We start from the raw sequence: 18,452 nt of genomic DNA, 5'->3' as shown, positions 1-18,452 counted from the left end.
ATTTTACAAAAAGAAAAATGAAAGAAAAAGGGGAATTAAAAACATACCACATGAAAAGCAAGAAAAAGAGACAAACACTAGATAATAAAGACCACTGATGCATCATGTTTTATGTCACAAGATTTTAGCAGAGAGAGGAATAAAGAAATGAAACAATATTAGTAGCTCCTTAAGTGATCACCAAGCAACTGAACTGAAACATGGAATTTGGGCTTTTTTTCATAGAATTATACATTAGAATCAAATGTTTTGACACTTTCATAGAACAGATCCTCCTGGAAGCTGTGTCAAGGCATATAGATGACAGGGAGGTGATTAGGAACAGCCAACATGGCTTCACAATGATGTCTGACTAATGGTGACTTTCTGTGATGAAGTGACTGCAACAACTGGTAAGGGAAGAGGAACTGATGCCATTTACCCTGACTTCTGTAGGGCCTTTAACATCATCCCACACATCGTCATTGTTGCTAAACTAGTGAGACAGGGGAAGAGCTGTAAATGTCCCATCCTCGGAAGTGTTCGAGGTCAGGTTTGATGGGACTTTCAGCAACCTAATCTAGTGTAAATGGTCTCTGCCCACAGCATAAAGGTTGGAAATAGATTATATTTAAAGGTCCCTTCCAACCCAAATAATTTTATGATTCTGTGATTCTATGATTCTATGTTCAAATAGGGATCTCTGAAGTTTATACTTACATTTGGCAAATCAATACATGTGCCTCCGTTCTGACATGGCCTTGAAGAGCATTCATTGATATCAATTTCACAGTTGTGGCCAAGAAATCCAGAAGGGCAAACACAAACATATCCAGACCGATTATACTGGCATATGCCTTCATTTAGGCATGGCTGAGATTCACAAAGATCACCAGGTTTCTCACAAAATGAACCTAAAAGAAATAAACATAAAAAATTACAGTGTTTGAGTGAATGGGTCCTCTTGACATGCTGCCCATAAACATAACTTTTTTACTTCCTTACTATGATGTGTTGTTGTGTTTCCCTATTATTTCTTTTCTTTTCTAAAAAAAAATTTTGAGAGATTGAGAGGCTTTTATTTATTGTGGTTTTTAAAATTGTTTACACTGCGAAGCTCCAATTACTGACTGGGGCATCTGTATGCTATCACCATTTAAAAAGTAAAGAATTTAATATATTCCTGTATGTTTTGTTTGTTTTGCTGAATAAATGTGGTAGAAATCTATGGGAATGACTAACCTCATCTGTAACAAAGGAAGGAGGTGAACTAGAATCATAGTCCCAGAAGACACTGAACAGTCACTCAATATTTCTCTCATTGTGGTTATTACTAGGGGAAGCTGAATCCAGTATACTCTCAGACACGTAAGGTTGTTCTCATTTCTATTTATAGATCCAGCCAGTAGCAAAACTGAATGTGCTCTCAGTAAGCAAACACACAATCACATACACACACACAAATCGACCCATGCACACCCCCCCCATACACAAAATACAGACACATCGGCCATATGGATCAAAAGTAAGAACAATGTCTTTTTCCTTGCATAAACACAAACAGCAGTCACATAAATGAAACAGCAATGATGGCTCAAACTTTTTCCTCCTCTCTGGCTAGTCAGTGTTGAAGTTCAACAGCAAACATACGCACTCCCTCATTTTCTGTATGCAAAAATAAACCCTCATTAATGGATCTCTCAAGAATCAACATAGATTTTGTCTGAGATCCATACCAGGATCCTGAACCTCTTGACAACTTGCTGGCTCAGAGCTTGAGTCATTCCAGATCTGGGTATCATTCTGGTTGCTGGCTAGTCCAGTTTAAAGGTCTGTTGCTCCCCACTAGGAAAGCTGGTAACACAGAAGTAGCAAAGAGACTGAAGTGATCAGACAGTCTCAGCCAGAGAAGTATAATAGGCAGCAGCCTGCTTACATTCAGCTAGCAGCTAAGAATTTACTTCCATTTACTTCAGAAAAATTATTTAGTAAATATACTTTTTACATATTTTGTGCTTTAGTGCTCTGATTCAAAGCAACTCTCTATCACATACTTACAGATTACATCAGAAGAATTTTTCAGCAATTTGCTGTAGCAATAACATTTACTTCATAATAAATCCCCTCTGAAGAAGTAATATGTATTGATTCCACATTTTGTTAGTCACTTGAGTCCACTGAATTAAAAATAGACATTCACAAAAGAATAAATTATACTTTACAAAAATATGTATAATTTTGAAATGGTAAACAGAATACTTTTAACTCAAATTGTAAACTACAAGGTATACATAACTAATTAGTTATAAATCAATTAATAGATAAGTATGTGAACCTCTAATAATTTCATTACCAGTAGCTATATAAAGGAACTGAAAGTATGTGTAACAACATTTACTAGGAGATGGAAATTTCACACTCTGTCTCTATTATATAACAGAACAGCTGATGCAACAAACACTATACAAGAAAATCCCATTAGCAGAAAAAGGGTCAAAACACATTTTCCATCCCTCAGTTCAGTGGAAATAGTTATTCCAATAAGGCAAAAGAAATTGAATCTATCTTTTACTACAGAATGTTCACTTCTCTTTAACATCAGAGGACAGTCAAAAAATCTTTCACAAATTTTTTGCTATCCCTCATCACCATAGTAACCAAATTACAGTATATTGCAACTTGCAGATGTTAGGGCTTGCTAATAGGAAAAGCTAAGAAGGCCATTTGTCAGAATAAGGTCATTGATTGGTATTAGTGCATATATAAGAGAACATCTGCAACATGAAGTGAGGGGGATTGGTCAATTCTCTCATAACTCTATTTACTATTTAGCTGTCGTGTTCTACTTCAGTACAACAATGTACTCCAGCAGTACTCATAGATGAGGTTATATATCAATGCTTACCCTATTTTTTCCTTTTATTAGTCACATTTGACAAGAATAGGTGCTCCTATCCCATCCACAATACTAAATAGGAGAAGGCAAATGAGCAAAACAGTGACTCCCTTTGCTCTACCCAGAGGAAAGCCAGAAAGAGTAGTCTCACTAGCTGAATGGATTAATGCATTTTTCCTGCCATTGTTTCTACACCTGAATCCATTCAATTCTCCCCATTTTTTCAGCCACCATTATCAAGCATTTCTTAGCCTTTTGTTAAACCATGGCTCTCAATGGGATTATTAGAACAAGGAAAGACTAAATGAACAAAATAGCACAGAAAACTTTAGGCCAGTTGGGAAAACCAGATGACAGAGGTCCCTTTTCCGTAATGTTACGTTCATTTGCAGCAAAACTAGAGAAAGGTAATTGTTCTGTCAGAAAAAAAATTAAAAAAAAATGTGCAACATTCTTTTAAGCGAAGACTTGAAGTAGCTAGAAGAGGAATAGAGAAAATCCTGAGAAGAGATAAGGAAATATTGTCAACCATGCCATGAGACATATATCAAGGAAAAAAAGCAAACAACTAAAGAGAGAAGCAAAATCATATAAAGTGAGAAACACCTTATACATTTTTACCAGTGATATTTCTGTACCAGACTATCATGAAAGAATTGAATTCAACAGTTGCTGATGTCTTCACATCAATGCTTTTTAAAAGATAGTTCTTTAACCATACACAAGAAGACCGAAGTCTTCATATATAGATAAGCAATATAACAAGCTTTGGTTGGAAGAGATGAACAACTGGTCCCCAAAATTTGAAAATCTATTTATCTACTTTGACTCAAACTGTATACAAACCCTTTTAAAAATTGTGTAAAATTATGAATTAATTATAAATTCTCATTTTAAAATGTATATGTTTTTGTCATCATCAAGTCTCTTGATGATGTTTAAATAAATACTTAGATATGTTAGATATACTTTAGATATGTTTAAATAAATACTTGAATTCATAACCATGTTAAGATTTATTGACCTCTTGAATGTTGTTGTTAGAAACAAGGTAAAGATGGAACAGGACAAAAATAGATCTTTATAATCTGATATCAGATTCAAGCCTCTGAACGAGGGCAATATTTAAGCAATGAGCACTGCATCAAGGATCAACACATCAGTCCAACTTGCACTAGCTAGTAAATGCATATTTAAAAGGTTTTTACATGTTCTGGAGACCTAAGACTTAAATATATTAAAAAAAAAAAAAAGAAAAAAGTGCAAGGCAAATTCTCTTAACTGCATAGATTTTAAACATAACCTTCTATTTTACTTTGATATCAATAAAAACATAGTAAAGGCATAATTTATGTGCCATAAATGCTGTATATTTCTGTCGCCAGCAATTTCAACAAAAGTAATTCTTCTCTCAGTCAGACCCAAAAAGAGACATTTGCTGAAAATACTGAAGTCCCTTTAATGCTCACTAATGAATGATCAGCTACTCAATGCTATGATATATTGCTCAAATTCCCAGGAAGATAAATGCAGAAACCATGTTCTAATGAGAGATAGTTGACTCAGAAAAATTCATTTTGAAAAAAAATAGTTATCACATTGATTGAATATCTTAATAAAAGAGGAAAATTAAAAACATCATCAGTAGAATCGGTTCACCTTGGTCCATCAATATAATGAATTCTTACTTGGTTTACTTCAATAAAATAAAAATTGTGGAAGATTAAAAAGCAGGAATAAGTGAGTAAAGATTATCTGACAGATCAATATGAAAGATAATTAATTTTAGTTTAAGGAATTGAACCTTATTTTCAGAATTTTCTTTTTTTTTTACACATGAAGAAAATAAAACCCTTCACCAAACTAAACGAATGGCAGAAAACTCCCAGCCCTTCTTTGATTTAACTGTGTACCTGCTAGTCTTCCTTAGTTTCACTGTGATGGTAAAATGATAAAGCATTTAAAAGACAAAGGACATTTCTGACACCAGTGACAAAAATCACTCAGTTTCTTAAGATAGCACATAGTGACACTTACATAAATATCTGAGGTTACTGATTAAAATAAGTAGTTTCTATTTTTAATTGAAGTATTTCTGAACTTCATATTTATGCAAACACTTCTCTTCCCAAGGAGTAAAATATGCTAAAGATCATATTAGCATACAATATTTTAATATGATTTCAGTGTTTTGTTTTGTTGTTCCTCTAATGAAAACTCAATATTTTCTAGAGCAGTTATGCAAAAGGCACAGTAGACCGTTTCAGGAAACAGCATGTGTTATACCCTTATATAATCAATTATTTGTACTTGTGTCAGAACAGAGCAATAATATTTCAGGGCTGGGATAAAAAAGGAAGCATTTAGTAGGAGAGAGATTTATTCTCAGTGTAAATGAAACACATGACTGCCAGTTGCCACAATCAAGGACCAAGATACACAGTAGGTAGTAAACAAAGATTGAAGACAAGTATAAAAATTCAACTGTTAAAAATATTGTTAATATTTTAATATGTTCAGTTTAACATATAGAATTATAGAAACCCACATAATGCCCTTCTTATGCATGCCATTATTATGTGTTATGCAACAGAACACATGCTATCTTTAAAATTAATTCCTAAACAAGGCTCTTTTAATCTCAGGACTATCAGGTTTCAATTGATTACACAAAAGAATTTCTACAATAAACTAATCCCTATCTGTTTAGCTCAGTTAAGAGCCAGTCCAATCTGTTTCACTTCTTCTTTTTACCTTCATGAGTTTTGTCAAATGCTCTTCCTTTTAAATGTATATATTGGGTTTGTGTGGTTGGGTTTTGGTAGTGGGGAGCTACAGGAGTGGCTTCTGTGAGAAGCTGCCAGAAGCTTCCTCTATGTCTGGCAGAGCCAACGCCAGCCAGCTCCAAGACAGAAGTGTTGCTGGCCAAGGCTGAGCCAGTCAGCAATGATACTTACACCAATGTGATAACATATTTAAGAAGAAAAAAGAAAGTTATTGGGCAGATGTAATTGCAGCCAAAGAAAAGCAGAGTGAGAATATGTGAGAGGAACAACTATGCAGACACCAAGGGCAGTGAAGGAGGGGGAGGGAGGTGCTCCAGGCACCAGAGCTGAGATTCCCCTGCAGCCCATGGTGCAGACCACAGTGAGGAAGGTTGTCCCTCTGTAGCCCATGGAGGACCATTAGGGGTGCAGAGATCCAACTGCAGTCCATGCAGGAGACCCACACTGGAGTAGGTGGATGCCTAAAGGAGGGCTGTGACCCCTTGGGGAGCCTGTGCTGGAGCAGGGCCCTGACAGAGACCTGCACTACCATGGAGAGAGGAGCCTTCATTGGAGTAGGTTTGCTGGTAGGACTTGTGGCCCTGTGGGGGACCCACACTGCAGCAGTCTGTGCCTGAAGGACTGCACCCTGTGGAAAAGTTGTTTCAGCAGTTTGTTGAAGCAGTTTGTTGCCCATGGGATTGGCTCACATTGGAGAAGTTGGAGGAGGACTGTCTCCCATGGGAGGGACCCCAAGCTGGATCAGGTGAAAGACTCTTCTCCCTGAGTAGTGGCAGAAACAACCTGTGATGAACTGACTGTAACCCCCATTCCTCCTCTCCCTGCGCTGCTGGCAGGGAGGAGGTAGAGCTGGGAAGGAGGGAGGGGTTGGGGGGGAAGGTGTTTTTAAGATTTGTTTTACTTCTCATTATCCTGCTCTGATTTTTTTAGTTATGAATTAATGTAATATCCCCAATTCAAGTCTGTTCTGCCTGTGACAGTATTTGGTGAGTGATCTCTCCCAGTCCTTATCTCAACCTACGAATCCTTTGTTATATTTTCTTTCCCTGTTCAGTTGTGGAGGGGAGTGATAGAGTGGCTTGGTGGGTGCCTGGCATCCAGCCATGTCGACCCACTACAATGTAAAACTGAAAAGTGTTTTTAAAGGTTGTCTTTGTAGAATGAATTTTTTCTGTTTAAACATATCACTGAATCACAAGTTCTTGTCTTATATATGTAGACCCTGAAATACATCAATATTTCTATAAAATCATTAGTCTTTTAAATACTAGTACAGTGTTTGCATACTCATCTACACTTCTAATCCAAACCAATGAATGATATCTTTTTTTCTGCATATGAAATTTCAATAAAGTGTGAATCAAAATCAAATTTACTTAAGGCACTGTAAATCTAGGTCTCAGAGAAAGTGAGTGCAAATCTCCATGAAAGATTAAATGGGTTATAATCTTAAATTTAGACAAATTAAGCAGCACTGAAGTTCACTGATGTGCTTTAAACAAAAGCTCCAATCAGCATACTTGAAAACAGACATTTTGGAAGTAAATGCATGAGAAGAACAAACACTAGCTTCGGTCAGAGAAAAGCCTTTTAGACGAAGGGGTTAATAGCGGCTCTATTAGCTCCCTGGATGAAGATATTGGGCAAACTTTCGGGTGTATCCTTAATGATAAGGAAGTCAGTACGCAGCCCTGGTGGAGAAACAAAGGCAGACTGTAAAGTTGGTAGGCCTAGGATGTGTGAACCACAATAAAAATAAAAATTCTATTATGCTTTCTTCATCTATGGTAATTAATAACTAGCCCAGAGAGAAAGATTAGTATACTGAATAGTGGTGTTATCTGTCCAGTGACCTTGCGTCTGGAAATACCACCCAGAGAACAAACTTCTGGTGGCATGTCATTATACAAGAAACTTAACTTTAATTCTTAGAGGAAGTTTGTATTTCAGGTGGAGAGAGCTCCAAATGAAAAGGTTAAGTACTTGTTAGGTCATTTTTTAACTAGATATAAAATGCCAGTATAAGTTAGTATATGTTAAATTCTTTATAAAATACATGAGTGAGCAGCATAAAATGAATGCCATCTGTTTTAACTTTTTCTGCCTACTGCACTATGGATTAGAAGAAAGCTGCTGGAGGGAAGGGGTGAAATCACTGCTGAGTACGACTGAAACTGCGGAATCCAGGCAGAGCTGTGAGCAACAGGGTGAGCAGCAGGAGCATAAACCGAATGATTTGTGAGAAACAAAGAAACAAGGGGCTAAAGCACCACAGTGAAGAGCAGAAAGACGTTTTTCCTATGGTCCCAGGAAATAAAGTGTAGAAAATGTTTTAACTCAGAGAATTGCACTAACAAAAGAATTGAGGAACTGATAGCAAAATCAGAGGAAAAGACACAACAAAAGCTTTTTTATTTTGTTTTTTTTTCTTTGTTATAATGTCTCTCTTTAAAAGTTCATTGTTCTCATTATGGTTTTTTAAAACATAGCTTTGGCTATTCAAAGCCCTTTCGTATTAAAATTAAAGTGCAGGCAGGTCCAACTCAAAGCTCTAGCTGTTTGTGTCACTGTTGCTAACATTATTTTTCCCATTTCATAGTGGAAAAAGATACTATAGTTTTATAGAATACTATTCAAATACAAATACACTCAGCACAACTTAGCTAGAACAAAAGTGTTTGGCTGTTCTACCAACAAAATGTACTAACTACCCTATTCTTGACTTGAATGGTCAGAAAAAAAAATTAAAAAAGCAAAATTAAATATTTGAGAGTACAGAAAACAAATCCATAATTCTGATAGCACTAGGGAATGCACATATCTTCCCAAATACTTTGCTCATTTGATTTTAAAACTATTTGATTTTAAAACTGATCAAATTTCAGAGCAGTTTAGATTACATATTAGGGACAAATTCCTTACTGTGTGGGTAGTGAGGGACTGGAGCAGGTTGTCCAGAGAAGCTGTGCATCCCTGGAAGTGTTCAAGACCAGGGTGGATGGGGCTTTGAGCAACCTAGTCTAGTGGAAGGTGTCACTGCCCACAGCATGGAGGGATGGCACTAGATGATCTTTAAGGTCCTTTCCAAACCAAACCTTTCTATGATTCTGTGATTCAGAGTGAACAAAACCAAATGCAATGTGAATTAATTAGTTCGGCCTTATTCAATATGCAGTATTATCGGTCAGACCAGCTATGTTATTTTTTAATGCATCAATTCTTAGGAACTAACTCTGGACTGTAAACATTAGGTAAATTATTAATGAGTTATTCAAGTGCTACATGTTAATACCACTGTATCTGCTGCAGGATGGCTAGAGCTACATCTCTAAAGACACTGGTGTTGAAGATGGAACCAAAAAGCACGAAAGACTCTACATACACTTCCTTGTCTTGCTTGTCATTTAACAACCAGTGTTATCCTTCTGCTGGTGTTTAGGCTGAGGATGAACTGGGATATTAAATGGTACAGGTAGGATGGATTTAACTAGATCAAGAACTAAAGGAAGTAACAAAATGACATAAGGGACTAGAGGTGCAGATTTTAACTTCTGAAAAATTATGTTTATGGAAGGTGTTTCTTCCTCCTGTCTCAAGTCTTGGGTTTCTTTGGGTGCATGTTCTTTGTTTTGTTTTGTCTTCTTTAAATATATTTTTGAAATCACAAACCACTTTCTTTTCCAAGGCTGCCAGCCGAAGCCTTGGCCCTCAAGCACACACACACAGGGCTATTTGCCTGGCAATGACTGCAGAATGGGTGGTGTCCCGTCCTCCTCAGGGGAGGGGCCATCCCTAGAGCTGGAACTGTAGCAGGGGAGGCAGCAGTCAGAAAACTGAGTTCAGACCAAGGTGAGTCTGAGACCCTGCACTGCTAGGTCACCCTGAAGCCTTCTACTGTTGATAGCAAAAATCACATATTCAGTGCACTACAAAAGTATTACCCTCCCTAACAGGTGCAGGAAACTGCCAGCCAGCTAATCAGTAGAGTATTTACCCTCTAACTGAAAAAAAAAAAAAGCAATCTTGTATATGCACTGAAGAATTTATGGTATCCTCTTTAGAAAGCAGATTATGCATCAACCTATTCCCTTACTATACAAATCTGTATCTTGTTGATTTTACTCATTCTGCTATGGAAAAATGTTCAGTTGTCATTTTGTTCAGAACACTGATTTACACGATAAAGAACCTCGTAAAGTTTCATCTGTCCTCAAAGCCCATACAATCCAATAAGCCAAAAAGCTAGGGCTTTTAATCTTTTCATTCGTTCTACCATATTTTCAAATTTTGTTTTCTGTTCTGTTTTCATATTTTTGATTTTTAGTCATTTATAAATATATTATTTTTAATTTTTATTCTTATTTTGGCTGGTATAGAGTTATTTTTCTTCATAATTGCTTGCATGAGGCTATGTTTAGGACTTGTGCTGAAAACAGTGTTGATAACACATCAGGGTTATAATTATTTCTAAGCAGTGCTCACAGGGTCAAGGCCTTTTCAGGTTGTCCAGGAAAGTTTTGGATGCTCCATTCCTGGAAGTGTTCAAGGCAGGTAGGATGGGGCTCTGAGCAACCTGGTCTAGTGGGATGTGTCCTTGCCCGTGGCAGGGGGGTTAGAACTAGATGATCTTTAAATTCTCTTCCAACCCAAACTGTTCTATGATTCTGTGATTCTACAATTCACACAATGCCCCACCAGAGAAGAGGCTGGGGGTGCATGAGAAGTTGGGAGGGAACATGGATGGGACAGCTGACCCAAACTTACCCAAGAGATATCCCATATCACATGACATTGTACTCAGCAAGAAGAACTATGGGGGAGAAGGTGCAAGTCGGGGGGAATATTTGGAGTTGCTTTGCTTGTCTTCCCAAGTAACTGTAACACAGGATGGAGCTGTGCTTTCCTGGAAACAGCTGTCTCCCAGTGGCCAGTAGTGAAAGAATTCATTCTCTTGCTTTGCCTGCATGCATCACTTTTTTCTTTTCCTATTGAACTGTCTTAATCTCAACCCAAAAGATTTTTCACTTTTACCCTTCCAATTCTGTCCTCCCTTTTCACTGGGATGCCCTATTTCTGGGCTCGATTTCTTGGTTAACAGTTCAGACATCCTAGTTCCTAGGAAGTTCTTTCCAACACCGACTCCTGTCTGTCTGATCGTTCTCTCCAGTAGTGTTCTGCATAAGTTGCTCTTTTCTCACTACCTTTTTCTCCTTTTTGCCATGCTGCTATGTGAAGGCTTCTCCACTAAGTCTGCTCAGTTGTTGACTATCTTCTTTTGCCTTTCTTTTTTTAAAAGGGATGTATTAACTGAGTTTGACAAACAAGAGTGATTCTTTCTGTAACCAACATTTTTTTATGTGCTCTGATGAATGGATGCTATCATTCTATAGTACTCATTTTTGTTATTTTAAAATGCTGCAAGTGATATCAGTAACACTGATTCATTTATAGTCCCACATCTCTTCTACCTGGCCTGTGACTGTACAACCTTACCTACTTATTTTGCTGCCTTATTGCATAGTATCATTAAAAACTTTGAATATTTGAGTACTTTGAATGCTACAAAAATTAGGAGAGTACTGCTGATCTTGCATCATGAGTTATGTTTACTATTACTATTAATAAGGACATGGAAGATCGTTTTAAAAGGATATAGAATCATAGAATCATAGAATCACAGAATCAGCTGGGTTGGAAGGGACCTCCGAGATCATAAAGTCCAACCCTTGATCCAGCACTGCTGTGGTTACTAGACCATGGCACTAAGTGCCACATCCAGTCTCTTTTTAAAAATCTCCAGGGACGGAGAATCCACTACTTCCCTGGGCAGCCCATTCCAATGTCTGACCACCCTCTCTGTAAAGAAATTATTTCTAATATCTAACCTAAATCTCCCCTGGCACAACTTGAGACCATGCCCTCTTGTCTTGCTGATAGTTGCCTGGGAAAAGAGACCAACCCACACCTGGCTACAACCTCCTTTCGGGTAGCTGTAGAGAGTGATGCGGTCTCCCCTGAGCCTCCTCTTCTCCAGGCTGGACAGCCCCAGCTCCTTCAGCCTCTCCTCATAGGACTTGTGCTTGAGTCCCTTCCCCAGCCTCGTTGCTCTTCTCTGAACCTGCTCCAGCACCTCAATATCCTTCCTGAACTGAGGGGCCCAGCACTGGACACAGTACTCGAAGTGTGGCCTCACCAGAACTGAGTACAGGGGAAGAATCACTTCCTTGGACATGCTGGCCATACTGTTCCTGATCCAGGCCAGGATGCCATTGGCCTTCTTGGCCACCTGGGCACACTGCTGGCTCATGTTCAGCTTCTTGTCAATCCAGATATTCTCTTAATCTCTCTAAATCGTTTACACCCATAAGAGATGTGCATGTACACTTATGTACAGAGGCTGGTTTTAGGAGATTCTCTTAAGCAAAGCTGTAGAAGGGCTGTAGTTATTGATGCAGTCCCACAAACAAGGATATAAACTGTTACAATGTATTTATGCATTTGTGTATATATAATTGTGATTGGAGGCTTATACATATGAATATTTAATGAATTGTGATTTTTTTGACTAAGTAGATAAAATATTGAAACGTTTCTAATGTGAATATACTTGATACATTTTGGTTATTTGGCTCTAAGTTCAGTGCACATAAGTTATATTTGTTTTTCTGTGATTGTGATCAGTGTACTGGAACGTTTTCAAGATATTTACATTCTCAGAACACTGTTCTATTACGTTTATAAATAATTGTGAGTCAAAATTAAAACAAGAACTCTTTGAAATGCATCAAAATTCCCAGGGTCTCTTTCTCCCTGAAGAGTGCTAAAAGATCTCCTGTGTTAATGGCTTGTTCAGAATTAGGAGAATTATTCTGAAAAGTAAACTAAATAATCAATCAACAATCACTATCTGCCCTGCATTGAACTTTCTGCCTGTTGTGCAGGCAAGACCATCAATGTCTGGGATGGATTCCAAATGAACCATGGGTTAAAAGCAATTTGCAAACTATTTAAACTTTATTTGTAACTCCTGATCTGAACTGCTGCACATAAATGAAATGTATAATCATGAATGTATAGACCAATAATTTTTCCACATAGTAATGGACAAGGCAATTCTAAATTGAAATGGTGTGGTAAAAGACCGGAACGTATTACAGTGTTTAATTATACAATGATTCTTTAATACCATACATTTCTAAAAATAATATATTTTATTCCTTTCATTCAAATTTACTTGTGGGAATGCTGATCTCTCTAGTTGTATATGCAATGAGCTTTTTCAACATATAAAGTTTAATCAGCCTTTTGTTCTTTTGAAAGAATGTGAAAAGATTTTTTTCAAATGATAGACTGACTGATATAAAAAGAAAAGAGACTTTGCTTTCAAATGGCACAATCCTATATTTTCATGACCTTGATTCATTACTATGTGGATGAAGTTAAAGACAGGATAGTGCTGAAAGGTGCAGTATCTGTTAACTTCAGAGTGATTAATGACAAGACAAGTTATCAGGTATCTCAGAGTTGAGAACCCATTAACTTGGGAGAAATCTGAGAAGCCAGAGGGAAGAAATAAGTCATAGTAACAAAAGGAGATGAAGAAGAAATGCAGTTGTCTTGACTACAGATTGATATGCTCCTGTAGCCATGCTTAGTGTCAAAAGGAATTTCAAATTACTACTCATGTACACTTTGGTTTTACATTCAAACAAACTACCCCAAGTTAACAGTAAGCAGTTGACCTAAGTGCTTAAGTAAGAGAAAAATAACAGATGCCAGTAGCAAACTCAAGAAATTGTTCTCTAGAGTGAGATCATAAAACCAACAAGAACAATTCAAATACAGGAATATTTTAATATATATACCAATTTTCCCCCATTAACATAATTAAAAAAGAAATCTAGACTGTATTGAATAGAATTGCATGTGTACAATATATTTTAAATCAATAAAACATATGCATAATTTCTTTTCTACAGACTCTATAGAGTGTTCAGTCTACTCGATGCAATGTCTTAAAACTATTACAAATTTACCTTCTGCAAGGATATCCATTGAATAAAATAAAAATATTCGGAAATAATTAATCTCAACAGGAAATATATGAAATTTGCTTTCCACCTTTAACTTCTCTATGTTTGCAATGATTTCCATAATTAAAAAAAGAAAAAAGGAAAACCACTTTATTCCTCACATAGCACAGCATTTCTCTACAGTGTTGAACTGTAGAATGAACTCCATGTATGATTTCTTGCATTAATAGGCATCCACACAAGTTTCTGTAATGTACAAAAGTTTAACACAATATATAAGGACTTTCTGTGTTTCAAATAAAAAGGGTTTCAGGAACACTTCTGGTTACGGTTTCTTTTAATAAAGCAGTAGCAACAAAAAACCACTGATATAAGCAAAGCATTCTTTAGTTGTCAAGTGTTGATAAAATGGTGCCTACTAAGTGATCTCTCACAAAATTAATTGAGTAGAGAATACCCGCTGGCTTTAAAGGACAATACTAACAGTAAGACACTGTGAAACTGTAGCTTTTTGTACTGAACACTTATTAAGCTCTTTATTCCTGCAGTGAAATAGATTTCTTTTGGACAAATCAAGTGATGAGTGTATGCCTACCTTCTATATCAACATACAGCCATGGAACAGCACAGGCTAGAGTGATCAGGTCTTTCATGGACAAATCACGGCAGTGACAAGTCTAAGCATGGAAGACTCTGTGGGTATGGAGGGGAAGCAGAGACTGTAGCCTAGAGCTTATGGAAACTTCTGTGTTGGTGGTAGAACTTTGGGAAATAAGTCTCTACACAAATTGTGATAAAATACCCTCTGAACAGCCACCACCTAATCATCAAGGCGTCCACACTCAATAGGCATAATGATTTTGGTATTCTATATTCATCTAATATGCAGTTGCCGTATTTGGGCTCAAGCCTCCCCAGTTTGGTGTGTTTACTGCCTCTTTTCAGTGTTGTAACTGAGATAGCAGAGCTAAATGACTTCTATTCACTTCCGATTGAAGTAACATACAGCAAGGTCATCAGCTTATCTATTTTTTCACACTCCAAAGCTACATACCGATGCTCAGGGAAGATACAAGAAATAGGAGGTTCTCTAAATTCCCTCAAAAGTTTGACAAGCTATAAAAGAGTAGAGAAATTCTTGTATATGATTCCGAAAGAATTCACTCCATGAGAAGCAACAGTTATGGAAAATCACAGTTAATTTTAATAAAACTGAGCTATACTCACTTACTGTGGAGAAGGTTATATTACTTTCACAAAAACTTACTGCACAATGCTTGTCAGTTTAGTTCACAGAATTTTGTCTTGTGGTTAAAACATATATATCCAGAAACTATCTTTATATAGAAACACAATTCCAATCATCTAATACTATTGGTGAACTGGAGAGATGAGTGAGGAACTTAATTGTTTTAAAAAGACTTAATAATTACTAAATGGATATAATTATATCAAGTTAACTTGTTGTAAATGATGCAATCACAAAGTAAAAAAAATGCATTCGAAATTTAAGTAGAGAAATAAATGTGGTTTGTCTAGTTTGTTGTTGGTTGTGTTTTTTTCATGAAACTAAACAAAAGCTTAAGCCTTTTGTTCCTGTTTTCCCATAAAGCCATGGTTATCTTGCAACTGCAATTCGGTCCATTCGAAACATATTTCTTGCATTTCTAAATGTGTATTCATTTACAGAATGCTGTTTGACTTGGGGTTTTCAATTTTTGTAAATGATCACTGAAATAAATTCCTAAAATTATGTTGGTCACACTGAAACATAAATTTGACACAAATGAGAGTCTATAATTAGAAATTATTGAAATTTGTTTAGAACAGCTTTTTGCTATGGATGGATTTCAAAATACTGCAGAAAAGTAGGATGCAAACCAGTGAAAGTATAGAGTGTACAATTGGATAAGAATACTCATCTATGCAATAACCAATTAAATAACAGTATTTAGAAATTAGTTTCAAGCATTTAGAGCATCAATATAAAATATGAATCAGTAATTTTTTGCAGTTGCAAAATGTACTTGTCTGAATGGAAATATTTTCTATATAAATAAAAAAAGTATTTTCTGTAACCTGTGAAATGTTTTCTCCTCTACTTTTTTTCATTTGGTCATAGATTCTAATTTTGTGTCATCAAATCATAGAATGGTTTGGGTTGGAAGGGACCTCTAAAGGTCTTCTAGTCCTCTCTTCTAGTCCAACTCCCCTGCAACAAGAAGGGATATCTTTAATAAGATCAGGTTTCTTAAAGACCTGTCCAACCTGGCCTTGAATATTTCTAAGATCTGCCACCTCTCTGGGCAATATGTTCCAGTGTTTCAGCAACTTAATCGTAAAATTTTTTTTCCTTGTATCTAGTCTGTTGTATGTACCCTGCTTTAGCTTAAAATCATTACTTATCACTACAGGCCCTACTAAAGAGTCTGTCCCCATCTTTCTTATATGCCCCCTTTAGGTACTGGAAGGCTGCTATAAGGTCTCCCTGGACCTTTCTCTTCTCCAGGCTGAACAACCTCAAGTCTCTCAGGCTTTCCTCATAGTAGAGGTGCTCCATCTCCCTGAACGTTTTTTGTGGCTCTCCTCTGGAGTCACTCCAACAGATCTGTGTCTGACTGCTGAATACTGGTTAGAAATTAAGGCAGCAGTGATGCTTTGTGAAGTCCTACAGGCTCAGAAACTGGCCTTATCCCTATGTTGCATTGTTGCAGTTCTGAACAATGGATGCATATGACAGGTTTTAAATGACTTAAATTTGTAGAGGTTTCTGCAATTTCTATCAAACATGAGAAAATTATACTAATTCACCATATCCAGACAAGCAATTTGCACTTTACTGCACACTTTTTTTCAAGAGGCTATATGAATAGATAATCAAAAGCCATAGATAGAAAAATTGGAATGGGAATATGAAATTTTTTCTTACTATGATCATATAATTTCAATATATTTTCTAATACAGTACTGCACTATTCCTTTTTTTCCTGACTATACTAACTCCAGCAGTGCAGAAAAGTAGAAAAATTACATACCAGTGCCATAGTTAGAGTTTAGAAATGCTTGGCCAGCAAGTCTTACCTGGAAGACTTTGGCTTGCCAAGCTGGAGGAAGAAAAAGAGCAATATGTGATTGCTGTGATATGATAAATTGGTTCAGGAACTGAATGAGAACTTAAGGAACAGCTGTTGATGTTACAAAGAGCCAGCTGGTTATTTTACTGCTATTGAGGCAATATATTCACTATTGATGAAAGAACAAAGGAGGTCAGAAAACTGTATCTTTACAGTGTCACAAAGTTGATGGCATGAAATGGCAAATCCTTGAGTTCCTGTTTAGAGAAAGAACCTAGATAAGCCTAGCTCTAGGGAAGAAAATAAAAATAATATCCTACTGAGTTTCAGGACACTGCTCATCATTAATATAATACTTCAACCAGCTGAGAAGCAAAAATTATGTCTTCATATATAGTCTAAGCATAGCAATTTGCTAGTTAGATCACTGTGAGGCAATTTAGAATTTGCAGATGTCAAAATTACCTATGTATCATGCAGTTTGCTTGCCAGATATCAATCTGTAGGGTGCTATATGTCACATGATGCTTGACAATTTCAATTTAAATACCAATTGTAACACATTAAAGAGTTCAGATTCAGTTACTCAGAAGAACAGAGAAGAAGAAATTAATGAAAGCCATTTTTAATGCTGTTTAGTTTCTTAAAAGATCAAATTGAAAAGGTCAAGTAATCAAGCTATGTGCAAGCACCTGAAAGACAATAAAGATACCACTTAATAACAAATATAAAAGATAACACAGAGTTTTAAGCTACAAATCTTGTCAAACCGGCCTACATTTATGAAGGAAAAACAAGTCCTTTAATGACACTTATATTAAATTTATTAGTGCATTTGACATTGCTTTTCATGAATAGTTGAACAAAACATGATCTGTTTCTATCTCAATTAGATTACTTGTTCTATTTAAAAAACATGGGAAAAAGAAAACCAATCATTACTGAAACTCCTGCTTAAAGAACAAGAAGAATCAAACTTTTAATTAACATTATTTACAAAGACAATTTGAATGAATCTGTGTTCAGTTTAAGAAAAAAAGTACAAGACTTTCTTTCAAGTTCAAGAAAGATTTCAAGATTTTCCTTCTAAGAAAATCCTATAATAGTGTGAATGATCAAAACAGAATAACCCTTTCCATAGACTGGGTCAGCATGGACTTCTGCATGCTGTTTGGAGGACTATTCAATACTGTACAAGTTGGGGTTACCAGAATTTATAAGCTTATAAGATTATCTATACTATTTTATCTTTTTGCATTTTGTTAGCCCCAATAGATATAATTTTAAATTATCACATAACATGAGACTTTACAGAGTCTGAGTGCCTTTCTTTCTGGGGTCTTAACAGACTAGCACCTACTGGTAAAAAGTACATTCCTGCTAGGAAGTGCTACAAAAAGTAGTGAGGGACACTGACTAGAAATCACATAGTACTTATCTTCTTGTACCTTAACAAATGAAAATATTTTTTTCTTATTAGGAATGTTACAGGTATGAATGATCCAGCACTGGAGAAGAGGGAGCAAGTATGTGATACTGGGATGAATTTAATATTAGTTGTTTGTTTTTTTTTAGTCAGGATGCAAGTCAGGAGGAATGCACTACCTCAGACGATGTTCTTTGTTTTGTCGAAGGGAAATGTGAGATATGTTGAGGTTCTTTTTAAAATAATTTCATCAGAACA

At 36.3% G+C, this 18,452-nt stretch overlaps 1 protein-coding gene across 1 annotated transcript in view; it reads right to left on the bottom strand.

Annotated features, from left to right (window-relative positions):
• EYS (eyes shut homolog) overlaps positions 1-18,452 on the bottom strand; it is a 766,416-nt gene that overhangs the window by 718,264 nt on the left and 29,700 nt on the right. The window contains 1 exon segment of the mRNA XM_018077885.2: positions 700-893. Within this exon segment, the coding sequence (XP_017933374.2) occupies positions 700-893 (194 nt within the window).

The sequence above is a fragment of the Manacus vitellinus genome, unplaced genomic scaffold (genome assembly GCF_001715985.3).
Source record: "Manacus vitellinus isolate BGI_N305 unplaced genomic scaffold, ASM171598v3 scaffold_4_pilon, whole genome shotgun sequence".
NCBI classification, from domain to species: domain Eukaryota; kingdom Metazoa; phylum Chordata; class Aves; order Passeriformes; family Pipridae; genus Manacus; species Manacus vitellinus.
Note: the sequence above shows the minus strand (reverse complement) of the source record. Positions and strands in the feature narration are given on the sequence as shown.